Below are 20,953 nucleotides of genomic sequence, written 5' to 3' on the forward strand. Positions count from 1 at the left end.
AATAGGTTACAACTATTTATTTCTGACGATATGCCTCACTTTGTAGAGCTTCATCAGGGCTACAAAGATACAAAAACAACTAAGAACATTTCGAAATAGTAAGATAATAAGACACGAAAAGTCGAAAAAGAGACGTAATAAAATACAAAGACAGAAAAGTAGATATGAGAAAACAAAATTTAACACACATTTAAAAGACGGAAAATAAAGAAATAAGTTGAGATTAAATAAAGGTCGAGAAAGGATAAATAAAAATAAAATTAATAATAATATATGAGAAGAGAACCACTCACACCTTCAAGATAATAGTTTTTCTGTTATTCCAATTCCATTTGTTACTGTTCTTTACTGATTTGTTATTATCATTATTATTAATTTTATTTGTATTTATCCGTTCACGACCTTTATTTAATCTCAACTTACTTCTTTATTTTCCGTTTATTTAACTAAAAAATCTATTGTGTCCATTCATTATTGTTTCCTTATCACTTTGGGTGCAATTTCCATTTAAAAAATGTTTAGCAGTATTTAAACTAACATCGATCCCATTAAGATATATTTTTTTAATTTTTATTTATTTATTTTTATGTTTGGCTTTGTAGACAATTTAATTATCTTGCAGATGAGCTTCTGAAAGAGTTATTTGGGGTAGCATATGCACGATCTTTATAAAATAATTAACTTGTTCCTACGTTTTAGTTAGCATTGTGAGAATAACACAGTGGAAGAACCTGTATGCCAGTACAAATTGTGCATTTTCAAGTTTCGAAAAGTCTTTATAAAACTTGGGCCTTTCTTACCTTTATTCCAAACACACACAAATGGCTTCATTTTCGAGGAAGATAGATCGTAACTCCAGTGCGAAAATTTTTTAGTGTATGTGTGCCTCGGTGGTGGAGTGGTCCTAAAAGCACACAGAACCGTGCTTCTTTTGCATGACCGGGTTGAAGGTAGCCTCTTTTTCTGCAGTTTGGTAAAGTATTTTAAGAGAGGGCTGAGGAAATTTGATCATTTGGACAGAGGTAGTCTGTATTTTGTGTCAGTCTGTTGGTGATGGGGCTCACCAGATATGTTGAATAAAATAATTTAGTTTCTTGTACAAAGTCGAGTCTGTGTATGTTTGTGCGTGCCTGCCAGCTTTGTGGCCGTCCTGTCGGTGTCAGAACCCTAAATAATAGGTTCGTACGGTACTGAAGGCTGTCAAAAAATTTGATGTGCCTCCTCGATATAAATTCTGTCACCGTTGGTAGTTCGAATGTCGTATGTATATGATCCGTCTTTCCTCTTTGAAGTGAAGTATGCCTCACTATAAGTCTGAGTATACCGCTCTGAAACTGTTGGAGCCTCTTGGCAACTGAAGATGCTATGTTGGTCAGCATAGGTGCTCCCTAGAGCAGGGCAAATCAGAAATATCAACTTAAAAATCAGGTAATGTTTAATATTTGAGTGTACTTGAACTATTGTCGCATGTAATTAATGCATATAAAATATTAAATAGTACAAATAAAATAACTTAACCTACGTCTACGAAAACGAAAGAGCCATTATTGTAAATCGTACTTGTAATGAATATGCACCGATGCACAAAAACATTTGGTATTTCTATAACAATTCGACCGAGACGGTATTCTTATTTCCGACCATATTAAGCTTAACAAAGGCATTACTATACCCAAAATCTTAATAAGTTACATTTGGTCCACCCTCGTTATATATTGTTTTGAAATTACTGATTATGTCACAGGTTTTCTTTTCAATCGCTTCTTATTGTCAATCAGGAAACTTTCGTGTGATTAAAATTGTCACGATAATGACAGCCGAATACGCACGGGCCCGTAGCGATAGCAAATATAATAAATACCCAAACCAGCCCGGTACTGCCCAGAAACCGGCGCTAGGATGATCCCAGTCTGCCATGTGCTGCTTCTCCTATTTCTTGTGGGCTTAGTGAGGACTGGTGAGCTGCATTATTTCACTGTGCCATTTGGAAGTTTAAGTTATTTATTAAGTTATAATTAATGAATGTACTGAAGTTCGATTTTAGGAGAATGTTAGGGGCTTTCTATGATAACATACAGTACCCTAGTAAAACCTTGCCCTTTTATAATATTTGCTGGTATTAAGTGAAATTATACTTTCAAGTTACCCTGTAGTAAATAAATTAAAATTAAGATTTACATAAAACAATAAAAGTAATAAAAAAATAAAATAGATAAAAATATGATATCGTTTAATTACAAAATAAAAATAATAAAAAGCTATTTAAACTACTTAAAACTTAAAATTAATAAATGAACATCAATTCTAAATTACAATGTTTATTATCGTAAATGAAAAAAAAATGTCTAATTTAATTGAACCTATAACATGATACTATTCATAAAGAATGTACTATAGATGATCTCATAATAATTACTCAGTAGTGAATACCTGGGTATGTCAATTGAAGCTCTCATCAAAAACATCGGGCGAGCGGTGCCTTTGGCCCAACTGCAGTCAAGCTAAGATGTCGTTCTCAGAGGTGCCTGTCCTGTAGATGCTTGATGCTAAACCTCTATTTCAGTTGGAAATGGTTGTAGAGGAGAGAACGGTTGATGTATGATAACAATGTCCAACTCAATCAACAAACTCGTCATGACTAGTTGTTAAAATGATAAATGAGCGAACTAAAGAGATAAGTGCATAAAAAAAAAATGACAATTAAAAGCTCAGAATCTAGGATTAGGGAGGGGAGGGTTGAAGAATGTAAGGATGTTATTCTTCCCTCTTTCCCTCAATAATTTGAAATATATATCAGTTTTAGTGATTAGTGTCCTTAAAGTTCGTATTAAAAAGATTTGGTTTTCATTATTAAAGAAGATCCAATAATCTTACTATCAGTTTCCAAATCCTTGAAATAAACCGTTAAGTTGTGTTATTCTCATTTCATTGGATAATCATTAATTTACCACATAGATTTTTAACAATGATGTTTAACAATGAGCCGGAGTGTCCTACCTTTTTGTCCCCTAAGAAGTGTACCGTGAGCATTTATTTCATGGTAGACGATTTGTGCTATTCTTTTCTATTTACAGATGATGTATAATAGCCGCAAGAATTCGAGCAGCATTGAAAGGAACATTCCAGAAATTAGAAGAAGCAGCATATGAATTAGCCTTTAAAGTGAATGAAGACAAGACAGTGTACATGAAAACCATAAGGTGTACAAGAAAGGATAAGGAAGAGAATAGTAACGTTCACCGACCACAGTTTCAGTTCTGTAAATCAGTTTAAGTACCTGGGAAGCCTGGTTACAGATGATAACAAAGTAGATCGAAATATAGGCCAGGATAGCAGCAGGATGTGATTTCTCACTGCAGAAAATACTGAATTTTAGAGCTCACTCTAAAAGGATGACAGTGGTCATTTACAAAACCATCGTAAGACCAGTATTGATCTATGAGGGAGAAACATGGCCCTTGACAAGAAAAGCAGAACAGATGCTCAACTCCAGGGAGAGAAAGGTATTGAGAAGGATATGGAGAGAAGTCTCGGAGAATGGAAACTCGGATGTTTGGAGAAGAAGAAGGAATGAGGAACTGATAAATCTGTACGAGGAACCCAGCATCGTGGCGTTAATTAAAAGAGCAAGAATAAGATGGTTAGGATACGTTGAGAGGATGCCCGATGAAAGGATACCCAAAACGATGGTTTATGGCAAACCAAATGGAAAACGGAAAAGAGGACGTACCCGGATCAGATGAATGGACGATGTGGAGGAGGATTTGAAGCTCTTGAAGGTTGGCAGATGAAAGGAGGAAGCAAGAGACCGTGTAGATTGGTTGGATGTAGTGGAGGAGGCCTGGGTTCTTGCAGGCAGTGTAGTGCCATAATAATAATAATAATTGAATGTGTTGAAAAAAAAAATCTTTAAGATTACATTCAATGAAATTTAAAATTAAAATTGTAAATTGTAGCTCTCCCATCAGGCTATGAAGAATTCAGTTTTCCTAAAAGATCTAAAATCTTCTTGTCTGGGTTCATGATTTAAAAAAATAAACCTAGGAAGTACCAAGGTGAGTGAAATACTCAAGTGAGAAAAAAAATATTTCACGTTAGGAGTGTACTGGTGAGAGAAATATCAGTCATACAGTAGCGAGAAGTTTGGAAAAAACTGAATTGAGTATAGCTGGGGAGGTAAAGGGGGAGTAATATAAAAAAGCGACAATAACAACATCAAAGGCTGAACGGAAGGTAGACAAAAGAACAAACAAATGCTAGGAAAATATAGGCGTTTATTTCCCAATATGAGCAAAATCCTGAAGGCCACACCTCACTCAGGTTAATAGAAGTTCCTTCACAGGATTCTGTGAGATAAAAAGAGAACACGCTGAAAGAGAATGCACTTGGAACCATGACATGATAAGATATAGGTGGGTTTAAACAAATGATCAATAAATATTGAATAACGAAGAGGCTGTTTTAAACACATTAAAATAAATCAAAGAAGAAGAATATGGATCTGAAATCAATATTATTCAAAAAGATATTGTAAGTTTATGTGTCAAGAAACGTGTAAATTTTTACCTGAAACAGAAGAAAAAATTTAAAAACTGTTGACTTTATCATTTAAAACCTTTCAAAAATGTACAAGAATTTTGGCATTCTGCTGCTCCCTTTAATATCTTGGACTTTAAAAAAAAACATAATCATGTTCTCTTTCTTGACCTAGAATCTCCCAGCAACACTTCATTACGCAGCAGTAACTTCACTGCCTACAGTGATAGCCAAACTATCGTTGGTGCACAGGGCATCCTCAACGGATTTAGATTCTGTGTAAGGAGATGTGATGGCCGACCAAGGACATGTTACTACAGGCTTAACATCGCGCGATATTCAGTTCTTGGAGGGTAAGTATCAGTCAAGAGTACTATTTTAGATAGTTAATTATTTACTAATCAATCGAAATTTGATGGTGGTTCAAACATCAATATTCCAATAGTCTTATTTTTTATTGAATATTAATATGACTTAAGTTAGCTCTTGCTGAACCAATACAATGATCCAATATTTCAGTAAACCATATTCAATTAATTGAATTTAGAGGTAAAGGTATAAGCTTTGTAGTATTTGTTTTAATTTTTAATTCTTATGGCCATCAACAATACCTTTTTATAATGATATGTCATAAAATGTTATTCTTATTTGCAATTTATTTTGTATTTATTAAAAGAACCTTAAATATCATAAAGATCAATTTTAGCTGATAAATAATTTCATATTAACTAATAATTATTTCATAATTATAATAATTATTTCAGTGCTTGCCGGAATTGTGCATTTGGGACTCCTTCAGACTGCATGAGACCACAATGCATTACGGCCAATGGATGGTACAGAGGTATGATCGCCGTGAACAGGCAACTACCTGCACCACCTATACAGGTAAATTGTACTCATTATTCTAATGAGATACGCATTATTAATGATAAAGGATCATAGTTTACAAGCTATCTATTGAAGGAATCATTTTTATTTATATTTATTTATAGTATATTAGGGTTCAGGTAATAATCACACTTAATTATAATGTGGTGGGTTTAAGATTTAAATTTTTCTCAAAGTTATACCCTAAAGTGAAACAAAGAAAGGTTTAAAAAACATTTTTTTCCTTAACTAATTATCAAACGCTAAAATATACAGGATACAAATTAAGATTAATAAATAGAAACATTATTTACAATTGTTCTGTAACTGAATTATCTACGTCACTAATGACAATATTAATCACTGGATCTAGCTTGAACAAGTTTTCAGTGAAACTGAGCAGGAGTAAAATGGAGGAAGGGAAATTTAGGTTATTTGGTTTTTATGTACTGTAACTGTTTTTCCTGCAGATGGTTATTAGCATTTTATCTATTTATTAATAATTGTATTTTATGAGACAGGAGTAGCATTAATTTAAACTTTATATACCTGACTCATAGTTAGAGCAATTTGGTCTGGTTTGATATTTTATACGTACAACTGTTGTATTTGCGTACAACTATATATGTATGTTTAGAGTTATTTATAAATTTGAACTCTAAATATGTTTATTGTTATTGAATTTAAAGTTACTTAGACATAATATTAAAAAAGAAAATGAATAAATTATAATGCTGAATTTCTTCTACCTCCTCAGTCAGCGGAAATAAAAAAAAAAAAACATTTTGTGAAGTTGGTACCATGATGAGCGAGAGAATGGAATAATGAATGGGAGGGATAGCAGGAAACAATGAGAAGTTGGAGACCAGAACTTACTTTCAGTTACTTCTGATAAAAATTGTCGGATTTAAGTAACCAGAATTTTTCGGCTCTTTTTCGAATTTATATACAGTCGGGGTCGAGGGTCTCATCTTCTGATTCCCCCCTTGCCGCAAGATAAATAATATAAAAAATCAGTGAAGACTAAAATGACTTTTTTCTAATATATTTACAAGAACTACATGTTACTCAGTCTCTATCTTCTAACTTATATCTTACTTAGCTATCTAGTCTAGGAAATACCATATATATGTACTCTGCAGAAGAGGGGATAGGAAGAATAAGGAAATAGGAGAAGGGGTTTTGACCAATCGGATAATTTTAGGAGACTAGGTGGGGGAGGTAGAGAGCCTATGAGATTTAAAAGTAAAGTATCTGGAAGGGGTGGTGAGAAGTTGTGTGGTCGGAGTTCTAAGAAAGACACCAGGGCCTAAGACTTTTGTGCACTGACTTACATATGTTAACCATAAAATAGTTTGACTGATGCAAGTCCATTGTTAGATGACAGTATGTACCTGCTCGAGTACCATTTACCATTGCCTTTTGATATAGGATTCTAAGGATTTGAAAGGCCTGTTAGAATGGTTTCAAGGGCCGTATTGGGACGTAGTTGTTTTTATTGAGTTTCTTTTGTAATGAAATGTGAACACAAGGAACCATATGTCTAAAGTGACCGAACCTACAGTTGGGCAAGGGGCAATTGTTTAAATTTATAATGCTGGTTCCTTAACTCGCAGAACCCGAAGACGCTGCGACTGCAATGCCGCCCCAGCCTAAGCACCATGCAAGCTAGGACCTGGCCTGCCCCTACCATCACGCCAGAGTCCAGGACATGCTGGCCAGCCACCGATCGAGATAGACCTATCTTTATTTCTGGCACCAGGCAAAGACACATGGTTTTCACTATTTCGCCCATTGCACACCTGGACGAGGCAAGCGGCTAGAAGACGTCACCAGGCCATATTCCACAATTCCTATGGGACCCATGTTCTGTAATCATCTTATATAATCGAAATAATCCCTCAATTAACACACTAACACAATCTGCCCCTCCAGAGAATTAATATTTGAATAATGAAAATATATATAAGACTATAATTTGGTTTTATCAGATGATTTGGGGATATAGTGAAATGCTCACATCAAATGAAAATCTTTATGATGCGTGTCCGGTATTTTTTTTTTTTTTTTTTTTTTTTTTTATAATCTCCTATAATCAGCGTGCCAGAGAATGAGTCCTGGACATTGACACTGCTAGAGGAGAGGATAATTAAAGAAGGTGACAGTTCTAGTTGTTGGGACTGAGGCAATCCGAGACAATTTGAACATGTTAATGGATTATGATAAGGGGTTTTGCTCTAATAATTTCATACCCAATTTGTATAGAGGGCCCCCTTTAGTCACTTTAAATTAAATGATAGAGAAAATAAAAATTATGACAGTAACGTAGTAGAAAAAATTCTTAGCTATTGAAAACAGTCCTGCGCCGAAATTTTTATTATTGTTTTTAGTATCGTTCCTCCCAGATCAAAATGACACTTCGCGATCCGCAAATTCCGAAGTGAAGAAGAGAATTAGTATGGTGGTGTAAACAAACTACTCTTCATGTTAATGAACTATTTATACTAGCTGAAAGCTTTCTTTATGCACGATAGGGTTAAGAATGAAACACTTTAAATCAAGTTGAACGACTTTTCTTAATTATTGTTAAGAAATAAATAATTATTATTAACCAAATAATAATTAGATAATTACCTGTACTGATTATTACTTTAAAACGAATTTTTGATACAAATTTATGGAAAGTATGTAATCAAAAACTTATTTAGGTTTGTAAAGGTGATCGGATAATTGCAGATGTAGAAAATGCACTGCCTGATGCAACACTAAGCATTCATTGGCATGGTCTAAGACAAAAGGGTTTTCAGTACTACGATGGTGTCCCCTATGTGACGCAGTGCCCTATACTGCCAGGCACTATCTTCAGGTATAACTTTGTTGTAGAAGAAGCAGGGACATTTTTCTACCATTCCCATACAGGTTCGTAGGCAATAATTTTGTTATATAAAATTTATTATCAATATCTATATAAAATTCTACTTAAGAAAATATCGTCACATAGGCCTACAGAAAATGGATGGTGTCGCTGGAGCACTTATTGTCAGAGATGTATATGATAGTCAGTCACATTTTTATGATGAAGACAGGCCAGATCATGTAATGTTCATTGGTGATTGGACGAATAGACCAGCAGAAGAGTACTTACCAGGATTCAACCATCCTGATCTCAGACAAATTCCAGACACATTCTTGATAAATGGAAAAGGAATGCACTGGGTAAGTAAAAAAAATTCCGTTTAAACTTTTCTGAAGAAACCACAATAGATGCTTGTATTGGAGTTACATTTTGGTGTACTTGAACTAGAAGCTGTTATTCAAGACCCTGCAAATTTTTAAATTAATGTTTTGTGTAATAGACTCACTTTCCCTAGGCCAACAACAGAAGCATGAACCTACCTCTTGCTGAATTCTTGGTTAATCCTGGCCAGCGATACAGATTTCGTTTGATTGGTGGTACATGCATGTCCTGTGCCGTGGCTGTAAGATTCCAGGGTCACAGAGTATTAGCGATCGCTGCAGATGGAAACTTAAAATTTGCTCCAAGACTTGTAGATACAGTCATTCTTAACTCGGGTAAGTATTTTTTAACAGGTTAAGGACTGAAGGGTTTTTAGTCATAAATTTGTTTATTCTTTGTGAGTACAAAATACCATTACTAAGCAACCAGCTATTACATAATTTATATTTCTGTCAAACAGAGAAGACATTGCTAATCTCTTCCACAACAAAATATCTGCATGATGTAGGCATTTTACTGTTTAAAGGATTTTTTCAGTATCCACACTCAATTAAAAACTCAAAAAAAGATTTTTAAGAAGAAATAATTCATAAAAAATAAAAACATAGGCCCATTACTATCAGAACATATCCTTCAGAGAATTTCCGAAGTAAATGACATCACTGGTAGCCATGATGAAATTGAAAGCATGTTGCCGCAAACTTACATGGTTCGAATTGTTTCAAGAAAATATAAGTTGTTGTGAAAAAATATTTCAGAGTATTAATTAATTCTTTATTATCTGCTTAAGAATAGAAGAAATTAAATTATATTTTTCAACTCTTGGTTTGTTTATTAATATTTATTCTTTCAGTAATTGTGCATCTGGCGAAATTGAGAATGAATTTATGATATGTTTAATGGGTTTTTATTATTGAAACTCTTTGAACAGTAAACCATATTTATTTCCATAATTTTTATATTAATTAGAGTGCTACCAATGGGTAGTTTCTCTACACGCCTGCATCACTCCATTTTGATCTTATATCAAATTTACTTAATGTGTTTTTATATAAATACAGTTTTAATTGCAATAAATAAATACAAACAATGTATATATTATACTGCTATTAAGCGCACCTCATTATAATAAGTTTCACATATAAACCCTTTCATTTTAAGTGAATACTTCTATATTTATTTTTAGCTGACCGTTTTGATGTGATCCTTGAAGCAAATCAGTACGTTGGTACTTTTTTCATTTTTGCTGAAAGTATTCAGGAACGATGCAGTGGTGTGCGTCAAGTGGCAATCCTAAGGTATCAAGGTTCTAATACTATCCTGAGGCTACCACCCCCTCCTCCCTCCAACAACTTGGGTATAGTAAGTATTAATTAAACTTACTCTTTGTATACTGGAAACAACATAATAAGGAAATGTTTATTATTCATGATTTATTACATTTGTCCTAAAATACTTTCCTTCCAGGAATTTAATGCCGTTGAATCACGATGTGATGGTTCCAACAGTAATAAAATATGTATTGCCCATTTACAAGGTCTCACGGACGCACCTCCTATTGGAAATCAGTACTATGCCTTCTTGTTTGTAGGATTCGATTTTTACATATTTGATGATGATGACTTATTTGCTCCAGGCACATATCAACATTATGATGGTAAAAGTTTTATTCATATTTTTTTAAATATTATTATTATGTAGCTTTGATTTCAATAACAATAAACATATTTAGAGTTCAAATGAATAAATAACTCTAAACATACATATATAGTTGTACGCAAATACAACAGTTGTAGTATAAAATAAAAAATCTTGACAAACCAGACCAAATTGCTCTAACCACCCGTTTCAGACGAACAGAACATAGATTCAAATATGATACTAGTAAAATCATACACTGGAAGAAAAACACTTTCAAATGAAATCAAAAATAAATTATCACCATAGAAACAACATAAGAATCGAGTTATTAACCATAAATCAGGTATATAAAGTTTAAATTAATGCTACTCCAATCTCATAAACTCATTAAATACAATTACTAATAAATATATAAAATGCTAATGACAATCTTGAGGAAGAACAGTTACAGTATATAAAAACCAAATAACCTACATTTCCCTTCCTCCATTTTACTCCTGCTCAGTTTCACTGAATACTTGTTCAAGCTAGTTCCAGTGATTAATATTGTCATTAGTGACGTAGACAATTCAGCTACAAAACAATTGTAAATAATGTTTCTATTTATTAATCTTAATTTGTATCCTGTATATTTTAGCGTTTGATAATTAGTTAAGAAAATTGTTTTTTTTTAAACCTTTCTTTGTTTCACTTTAGGATATGACTTTGAGAAAAATTTAAATCTTAAACCCACCACATTATAATTAAGTGTGATTATTACCTGAACCTCAATATCCTAAAAATATTATCATTATAATATAATCATTATCAGTCATTAACATATTGTGTATATGTGTCTGTGTTTTACGAGGGTCGATGGAAATCCTCAAAAGACACCGATAGGCCCATGCCTGGGCCAATGTGTGTGATTTTTACCCACTAAAACCACCGCCCTACACCTGTTCATTCCTCTCCACAGGACTTTGTGGAGGGAAATGGCTGAGTGTCACCTCATGCTTCTCTTCAACACATGGGACATTCTTATTGATTCTTGTTCCTTCCATGCTAGGCACCTTTTCTAGCCTTCTCTTCCGCTCTCAACCTCTGAAGGACTACCATGGTGAATTCCTTCATTGCTGCCCAATGTTGGTCTGAGCTTAGTTAGTTGGAGTGATGTTCCTACCACATGATCTCTCCAATTTACTTCTTTCCTTTCCGAAGCGCATACAAGCTAACAATACGTGCTCCACTGTTTCTTCGATTGGAGGGCATGCAATGCATTCAACGATGTTGTCCAATTGAAAGCGGTACTTGTAAGCCCTAAAGCATCCGTGTCCGGTCAACAGTTGGATGACATAAAAATCTTCCTTACCATGCCGGCGACTATTCCACGAACCAACATCGGTTATCAATCCATTGATCCTCTTTCTTGAACTTGCAGCTTCCCAATAATGTTACCTGTGAGTGGTAGTTATTTCCCCCTCTTCCCTCGAAATGCGAGGACGTCTTTAATAATATCAACTGCTTTTTTCAATTAGTCAACACGAGGCATTCTGGCAATCACGCATGCAGCTTCATAGGAAACAGTTTGAAATACATTTACTATCCTTAATAAAACTCTACGATAAACTCAAACTATCTGTCTTCTGTATGATTTGATATCCGTCACCTATTTCCTAATTTGAGCTCCATATAACAGAGGGATTAATGGGATAAAAGTAGCAAGAAGCCTTCTGAAACTCTCTCTCTAGGACCTCTAATGTTCGGCATGAGACCTGACAATGGGGATGCTATGCCACCTGATTTGGCGCTGACGTATACCGTGTGAAAGTTAAACCGGAGATGTGATCAATTATTACTCCTAGGTATAGTCATAGCTCTATGTTTGACAGTAATCTCATGTGTACCTACTGTGACAGTACTGGTGTCGGTTTCCTTCCTGCTAGAGACCAGGAAACCACCCTGCCTTGTGATCTGCAAGTTTCAGGTCTACCGAAGACAGCTAACCTCGGATTACAGCTACATCCTGGTTGGCAATGAGAGTGACCTCTTCTAAGAACTTTCCCACCACCCACTGTTCTGTATTCACCTTATCACAAAGTTCTTTCCAGCAACGTCGTTTACATTCCTTAACGTCTCTTCGGTGGTACCTTATAGCAATATTGAACTTTTTACGAAGCATAGAAAACTCTGATAGATGTCTCACTCGCTGGTAACGTCTTTTTGCTAGGTTGTAACACTGATGGAGATCAGTAATAGTATCTGTTCACCAGTAAAATGGTAGAGAATGACGTTTACCAGGCTTTGAACCGATCATAGTTGCATCTCAAGCTCTAGAAATGAGTATACACGCCTTTTCTTCTGCTAGTCCATTCAATTCAGATTCTATAGGATCAATGTGAATTGAATGGATTACTGTCAATGAACCGTCATCAATAGTTTTCATATTCAAGCAAACGGTTCTTCATCGACAACTCATCTCTCTTGAAGGTGGATCTAGTGTAATTGAGGGAGTCTGGTGGTCAATGTGAGTATGAAATTACCCAATAGTAAATACCCAAAATTCCAAGTAGTGATCCGTTCCAGGCGACCACTGACAAGCGTCAAATCTATATTGTATGATCTTCCTGCTCCAGTGAAGGTCGGATTTGTTCTGGTATTAATAAGGACCATTTCACTTATTTGGGCAAAAGCTTCCAGAAGAACTTCATCACGTCGTTTTGTCATCCCACTTCCCCATCCCGATACCTATGCGTTGAAATCACCAGCTATTATAGTAGGTTCATGGCAACTACCCTCTAACACAATGCGATCCAACTAATTCATAAAGTCTTGAATGGTGATGCTGAGATAGATGTAACAACACATACACGTCGTTGATGTGGCCCATACAAAGCCGGACTGTGATACAGTATTCTCCTCCTGGGTAGCTTGGGAACCACAAGCCCAAATAGCAACTTTACCACTGACCTCGGATACTCAAGAGGCACAATGCAGATTTTTATATTGTTTGCAGAGAATAGCGACGTTGATTTGCTGCTACCGTACAGTTTGATAAAGGAGAAACTGTGCAACTTCACATTGGTCAAATTCAACTGGAATATTTTTATCTATAATGTTGTCGTGCTCACGTCATGGTTTTCAATGCTAACTGAAAAGCTCGACGCTTACAAATTTCAATGCCGAGGTTAACATCTTTATAATGCACATAATGCACATTGAGGATTCTGGTCACAATGAGTAGCTTTGTGACTGCCTGACCACAGTTTCGCTATTGGGTGGTCCTATCCGCTCCACTACAATTCCGATCTGTGTGTTCATGCGACCTGTGTGTACTCCCAGCAACGGAAACACTTTTGCATTTTGAATCTTTTGTGTATGCCTGGCTAACAACCAGGCCTACTAGTATAGTAACCATTTGTTCTGAAATTTTCTTGTGTAGCATGAACTTAATGGTATGAATTACAATTAAAAATGCTTCAATTATGTTTAAATTTAGTATTCAGAAAGAATTTTGGTTATTGCTTTAGAAGAAACTTGGAAAATAAATTTATTTACTTAGAAAAGTTTAATCTTTGATAACTATTTGTCAGAAATTTACGTTTTCTTTATGGATTCATTATTTATTTATGATGTGTACTTTTTCAGAACCAATTATGGGTAGAAGAGTTAAAGCATTGGTAAACAACATTTCCTTCACATTCCCTCCAAGCAATATGCTAACTCAGTTCAACGAAATACCAAGAGGTTATTTATGCAATTCTCAATGTTATTCCTCGAATATTCAGAAGGCTTGTAGCTGTTCTAATTTCTACAATCTACCCTACAACACAGTTGTTAACGTGATTATTTATGACAATGGTAAGCTTGTAATTTTTTTAATTTGTGGATTCTTTAAACTGTAGTAAAAAAGTATCAGTAACATGGTCAAGCAAGGATGATTCTCAAACAATGGGTTATTTTCAAATCTCACTTCAATAAAGTGGTTTCCTCCAAGAGATTCAGTTCTTTCCAAGGATTCATATTGGTTACAATACGGTCTCGGGAAACATATCTTTCAGATAGATTTTATAAATTAATTATCTACCAATTTTTTAGTACGGTTTTCCCTACTTTGTTTGTTATTTGCCATGAGCATTACAATTTTCATTGCTGTTCTTTTTTTTTTTTTTTTTTTTTTTATACGGCCCCTTCCTGGTCATTTTGACATACGGGGAGTGGGTTTGTCTAGAGATAATCAACTTGTTCTAACCATGGTTAGGTGGAGGGCGTCAAGTTTTCATTTCGTGGGACCGCCTCAAAAATAAATGTCAACCCCCCCAGGCTGGATTCAAACCGGTCAGATAGTGTCGTATGTATTCAATGAGAGCTTAAAATTAACAATTGGCCAATGCTTCAATATTGAGTGATTTTCCAAAGTTCATTTTACCCTTGTCAGGGTCATTTATGGCTTCATTGTGGTGGCATCTTTTTGGCGACTATTATGGATCCAAAAATTTCAAATTAAAATTTTAATTTTTCATTAAAGATTTTTAAAACTTGATAGTACTTTCAGCTTAGTGCTAGGAGTTTTAGAATTTTTAATTTTTCTTCTTGATGTTCTTTGTTAAAATTTGGGACATGAAAATTTTCAACCATTTAAAAATAATCATGAAGTACTTTGCAAAGGGAGAAATATTAGTTTATTTTGATATTTAAGGTTCAAATGACACGAAACTTTTAGAAAATTATACTATTTAGTTTGGTATAGTGAAAAAAATGAAATATATTAAATTAAATAGAAGGCAAGAATGAAAAATATTTATTTTTAGTATGAAAGCTCATAAAAAAAATTAGGTGATCTAGAAACTGGATAGATGAAATTTTTAATGTAATTTGAAGTGTACCTGATGATGAGATGATGGCTCTAAAACAATGTTTATCATTGATTTTTAAATAAGGAAGATATTTTTTTGCACTTCAAATAAATATTTTATTTTTAAAATTAATTAATCAATGTATTGATAATTAATATTGTATTGATGAAATATTCCAGTCATCAACATTAAAAGAATAAATATACAATGGGGTAAGTACAACAACTGGGGCCCAAGGGGATGTAATGCATAGACACCCTAAAATCAAAGCTACAGGTCTTCTTAGTTGGGGATTGAGCTTAGGGTAAACCCACTTTCATATCTGATAAAAGAACTACTGGTTATAAAGCTTGTAATTCCAAGAAATACAGAAAATGGAGTGACTAACAGGAGAAAGTAGATTGAGAGAAGTGGACACAAATTTTCAGGATTTCAATTTTCTGTTGCCCATATTTAATTTCCTTCTGAGATTACTTCTTTAGTAGCAACATAGATGCTTTAGCCCCATCAGACAAGATAAGGAACAAACCTACTGATGTTATTCAGAAATAGATGTGGTGTACAAATGGTCGAAACCCGACTCCAGACTTTACAAATATGAAGGAAGAGAAGCAGCCTCCTATCGTTATGGATACAAGCTAATGGAAAAAAAAGTGGGAGCCCTTACTTACAGTTTAGTCACATACATCTGGATCCTACTTATTTGGTATATTGTCTTTCTTTATAATTTATATTTACTGTATCCATTCTTTTAACTTTATTTCTTCTGTGTTTTCTATCTGTGTACATTTATATATTTTTTCTTCCCCCTATTATGTATATTGTCATTTATTGTTTACCTAATTTTAATATTTTCTTTAATTTTCCATACTGTTTACTTTTAAATTATTGTCAAATGTAACATACTTAACTGCCAATCCCCACTCCTCCCAATATAAACAGTTCACTCTGTCTTGGACTTCTGTCAAACAGGTATGTTTTCTGTCTCGTTAATTTTCTTCCTTTATTCTTGATTTTAATCTTATTTATTGTCTATAACCTTTTATTTTTTTTATTTAATTTAATTTTTACTTTTCATTGTATACCCTTTTAATTTTTCATTTACTTTTTTACATATGTTAAGTGTTTGTATCTTTATTAGCCCTGACGAAGCTGAATGGACATGTAAGATTACATTTCATTGTGATACAACTCTCGATTTTAAGTATGTAATGAACAGGTTAGAATCCTGTTTTACCATTATCCTTCAGTCCAAATGAAGCTGATTTTTTACTTCTAGGTAATCGCCCGGCACTTCCCCATCCCTATCACCTTCACGGTTTTAACTTCCACGTTCTGGCACAAGGGGTATTTCCTTCAACCGATCCTCAAGATAAGCAGTTGATGCTCAACCGAATGATGTATCTGCTGAACAATGATAATGTCAATCTACGCTCTAGACCACAAAGAGATACTATCAGTGTCCCTCCATTGGGCTATGTTCTCACACGATTTTATACCGATAATCCAGGTACAAGATGGTTCTTGATTTTCATGTTAATTGTAAATGTTAAATTTGTGTATATATGTTGTAAAAATGTTTATTATTTTATTTTTAAAAAATTGTGGTTGTTATGTGGTTCAATTCTTTTTCAAAATCATTTAGATTGATATTTATTATTTAATTTTAGTTTTATCATAAAAATAATATATTTTTTGTGGGAAGTATTAACTTTTTGTAATTTCATGGTGAAAGTTTGAAATCAAAGTTCTCTTTTATTTATTTAAACCAAGTTTAATTTAAACTTTTTCTTTTTTATATGAAAGTTTTTATTTCATGAATACAAAATGTATAATAATTACATTTTTCTTGCTACTTATTATGTAACAACTATATTTTACATTTTGGTAAAAACAAATTTAGAGAAAAAAAAACCTAAACCGTATTGACATAACATAAAATGTACATAATTGCTATAAATTTACAGTAATATTTGCTTGGTTCTTTTATGTTTATATATACGGGTTGTTGTTTTTGTATAATTTCCTATTTCTTTTATTAATGGGTTTAAAGATATAGAGTAAGATTGGAAGAAATTATGGTTCAATTCATATGTGTGTATCCTTGTCCAGTATCTATATTTAGTCTTGAATGCATTTTAGTTATTCTATTGTAATATAAATTCTGATTCATTTGTTTCTGGAATACTTGTAGTATTTTATGTTGATTGAGTTAGTGAAGTTCTACATGGAAAAGGCATATGTTACGATAGGTCTCAGCACTACTTTATAGAGTATCGATTTACTTCTGGAGGATAATTTTGATTTTTTATCAAAGTATGGATACATTTCATACACTATTTTCTATGAATTTTTTAAATTTTGATTTGATGTGGTGGTTAAATAACATAACTTCTTAATATTTAACTTATTTGGCATAAGAGACAAGATTATAATTTAAAACCATGATCAATGGGCTTATAGACCTTCTCCTGAAAATTATGGCTTATGTTTTTCAATATTTAGATGTAACTCCCTTTTTATTAGGTACAATGTAAACTTTTATATCTCAAAAAATTGACATTTTTTAGTATAATTCTTAGGAAAAATGGATTGAAGTATAAAAATTGATTGTTTTAGTTTATCAATTGTAATCACCTTTTGGTATATATATATGATAAATATTTGTATGAAATAATGATTAAACGTGGTTTTATTGTATTATTACTTTAGGTTTCAACTTTAAAAAATTAATACATAAGCAAGAATAATTAATTGTAGCAAGTATGATTTGACTTTTGAATATCTGTTTCAATTCTCTTGTAGGTTATTGGCTGCTCCACTGTCATTTCGCTTATCACTTGGAATCAGGAATGGCTGCTGTCTTCAGGGTTGGAGACCAATCGCTTCTACCACCAGTTCCTGAAAACTTCCCACGTTGTGGCAATTTCTTACCTCCACCTTAATTACAACTGTAATTTTAATAAACTGTTTGATTTTCAGAATTTTTAAATACCAGTACAATACAAAATTATTTAATGATTCAATCTCTTGTTATTGGTTTTTTCAACATCTGAATAATTAACCAACTTGTGGCATTGTTAATCCTTTTTTTGTTTTGTTGTATAAGTATAGGTTTTAGTATAATAATTCCAAACCTCAAAATTCAGTAAACTATTATGCAAACTATTGCACAATGGTTTTATATTAAATTAATTATTTATTATTTCAATGATGACAAACAGTAAATATCTAATTTGTCACTCAAATGACTTTCCTAACCACTTCAAAAGCTAAATTAGTCACAAAAATTAAAATTGTTACCTGTATTTTTTTAAACTTTAGAGTCAACTTCATATCCCTTCTTCTAGAACATCTGCAGTATTTCAGGCAATGCATTGTTTTTGAGGTATTCCCCCCAAAAAAGGGGAATGAGTACCCTGGTAACTACTTTGAATACTTCAAAAATATAGAGAACATAGTCAAGTATGCTGTACCTTTGGTAAAACTGTTCAGAGACACAATTATAATAAATTTTTCACTTTTTGAGTAAATGTTGTCTTATTTTTTCATAACTTTTTTCTTTATCCTTATTTATTTGTGTTTTAAGGCAGTTACTACAATATCATTTCCCAGATCACCACAATGTCAAAATCCGCTGTTGAATATACTACACTAACTTTAGTAATATTTTTAATCAAAACTGATTTATTAGATTTTATCTGGTTATAATCAGTTATTTTGATTCATTGAGTGGCTTGGGACAAGAATGTGACATATAGTAATAAATAAGAAGTTAAAAATTTAATAACTATCAAATAACTGATTGAATGTCTATATCAACCATAACTTGTATTTATAATTGAATTCTTGCTCCAAGGCAAGAATGTCATAAGCCATAATTTTGACAACTAATTTATGGAACACCCGAATTCCAATCATGTTCACGAAATTTATAATATTGAATATGAACTAAAGAAAATATTAAATAAAAATTGCAGAATTTTTCAAAATGGCTCTAGTTAAAAATTTTAACATGTGACTTGTTAAAATCTTGCACTAATCTCCTCCAATGTTCTACTCTGAAAGAGAAATAAATTTATTAAAAATTACTTAAAATTATATATTTTATTGGAAGTCGTTCCCTACCATGTATTCTTGAAAAATACGTCTGCAGAAAAGGGCTTACCCAGGATCAAAATTGGCAGCTGCCCCCCTTTTTTTACCGAATGTTTGATGGGCATTACTTTGACTCTCTTCAAAAGTACAATTGCTGGAAAAAGTCCAAACTGGAACGTTTACTACTTGCCATTGATAGTTCAACATTTGGTCACAAGGTGCATCTAACTGTGTACACTTGACATTTGAAGCTCGTAGATCGATATTCGGCTACAAGATGAGTCATAATCAAGGTTTTGTTGAATTATCATTGGTTTACAATAATCAAAAAATAATTTATATAAAGAAAATAAGTAATTAAATAAAAAGTAATTTATTTTAAGAAATAAAATAAAAGATAATTAATTTTAGAAAAAATAAAATAAAAGGTAATGTATTTCAGAAAATAAAATTAAAATAATTTATTTTTAAAAGTAAAGTCGGTAATTAATTTTAGAAAGAGTAATTAACTTTTTAAAATCTTATAACTTATATTGTAGGTTACTGGTTGCTGCTTACCAATTTATTATTCAACCTTGGAACAGGAATGGCTTGTGTCTTGAAAGTTGGAGATGAATCACATTTACCACCAGTTCCTAAAAACTTTCCTACTTGTGGAAGTTTCATACCTGAGGTATCATCTTTTGACGCTTTTTTAAGCGTTTAACATTAAATTTATTTCTATCATGTCTATAATTAGAACGAATGCACTTAAATTTAGGAACAGCTAATTGAAAATTCACAGAATCACAATCTAATTAAAAAATGTATTAAACATGAAGACTAGTTCTGTCAAAACCACAACCAACTGCTAATTAATTCCTTTCCAGAAGTAAAGGAACTGCCTTCTGTAGTTAGCAATATCAGCTAATAATTGAGATTATTCATAAAAACAAATTCTGACTATTTGTAAACAAATTTTTGTAAAAAAAAAAACCTAATGAACTCCTTATTTTATTATTAACTCAGTTTTCTGTACAAATGTAGTTTGCTCAGTACAAATGAATATTTCAATGTTATAAGCATTTGCAATTAAAATAAAAATCAAGCAGGTTTACAATTAAGGTTGCTTTAGAAAGATATTTTCCCCTTTTCCTCTCACATAAGGCTTAGTAGTTGCAAGCCCAACAACAGTGTTAATCTGGGTACAACTAGGCATGTCCCTGAGAAGATATTTTTATTCAATAAAAAAAAATCTAAGGAACATTTGACTTTCACCAATTTATATTTAGTTTACTAAGGTGTTTTCTGAAAATATGAAGTAGAAATTGTACATTTCATTTTTTATTGCTATAGGATGATTTGTTGACAATTACCACACATGACACCTTGCTGATAAGTCCGTAACTAACAATTAAATAAGTCTTTTCAAGATGCTCTGTTAGGCATAGGCTTCTTCAAGGTGAATGACTTCATAACAGTTGCAGAAGGATTGGTGTCTTATAAATGAATGAAGAAAGACAGACAAAAGGAACAAGATCTCTGACATCTTCAAAGCATAAATCGACAACCGCAACAATGCATCCAGTAATCCTCAAAGATGGTATTGACAGAGAAAAAGGAAATATGAAGGAAGTATAAGTTGTGCAATACCAATAATAGGTGAAGTTTTTATATGTGCATAGAATGAGAGGCATGGTTGATATAGGATGAAAGGAATATGGTCCGGGTGCGGTCAAGAAAAACTCAAATAGTA

General features: G+C 32.9%; 1 protein-coding gene across 1 annotated transcript; it reads left to right on the forward strand.

The window, feature by feature from the left end:
* Window positions 1–1,893: 1,893 nt before the first annotated feature.
* Window positions 1,894–18,775, forward strand: LOC106690897 (uncharacterized). The gene is made up of 11 exons (XM_014436490.2): window positions 1,894–1,957; window positions 4,712–4,889; window positions 5,301–5,424; window positions 8,115–8,325; window positions 8,408–8,622; window positions 8,778–8,979; window positions 9,831–10,006; window positions 10,112–10,301; window positions 13,913–14,125; window positions 16,400–16,630; window positions 17,926–18,775. Exons 1-11 carry the CDS (start codon window positions 1,900–1,902, stop codon window positions 18,063–18,065), a joined length of 1,938 nt encoding a protein of 645 aa, XP_014291976.1. The 5' UTR covers window positions 1,894–1,899; the 3' UTR covers window positions 18,066–18,775.
* Window positions 18,776–20,953: the final 2,178 nt, after the last annotated feature.

The sequence above is a fragment of the Halyomorpha halys genome, unplaced genomic scaffold (assembly GCF_000696795.3).
Source record: "Halyomorpha halys isolate HHAL.00 unplaced genomic scaffold, Hhal_1.1 Scaffold1957.1, whole genome shotgun sequence".
Classification (NCBI taxonomy): Eukaryota; Metazoa; Arthropoda; class Insecta; order Hemiptera; family Pentatomidae; genus Halyomorpha; species Halyomorpha halys.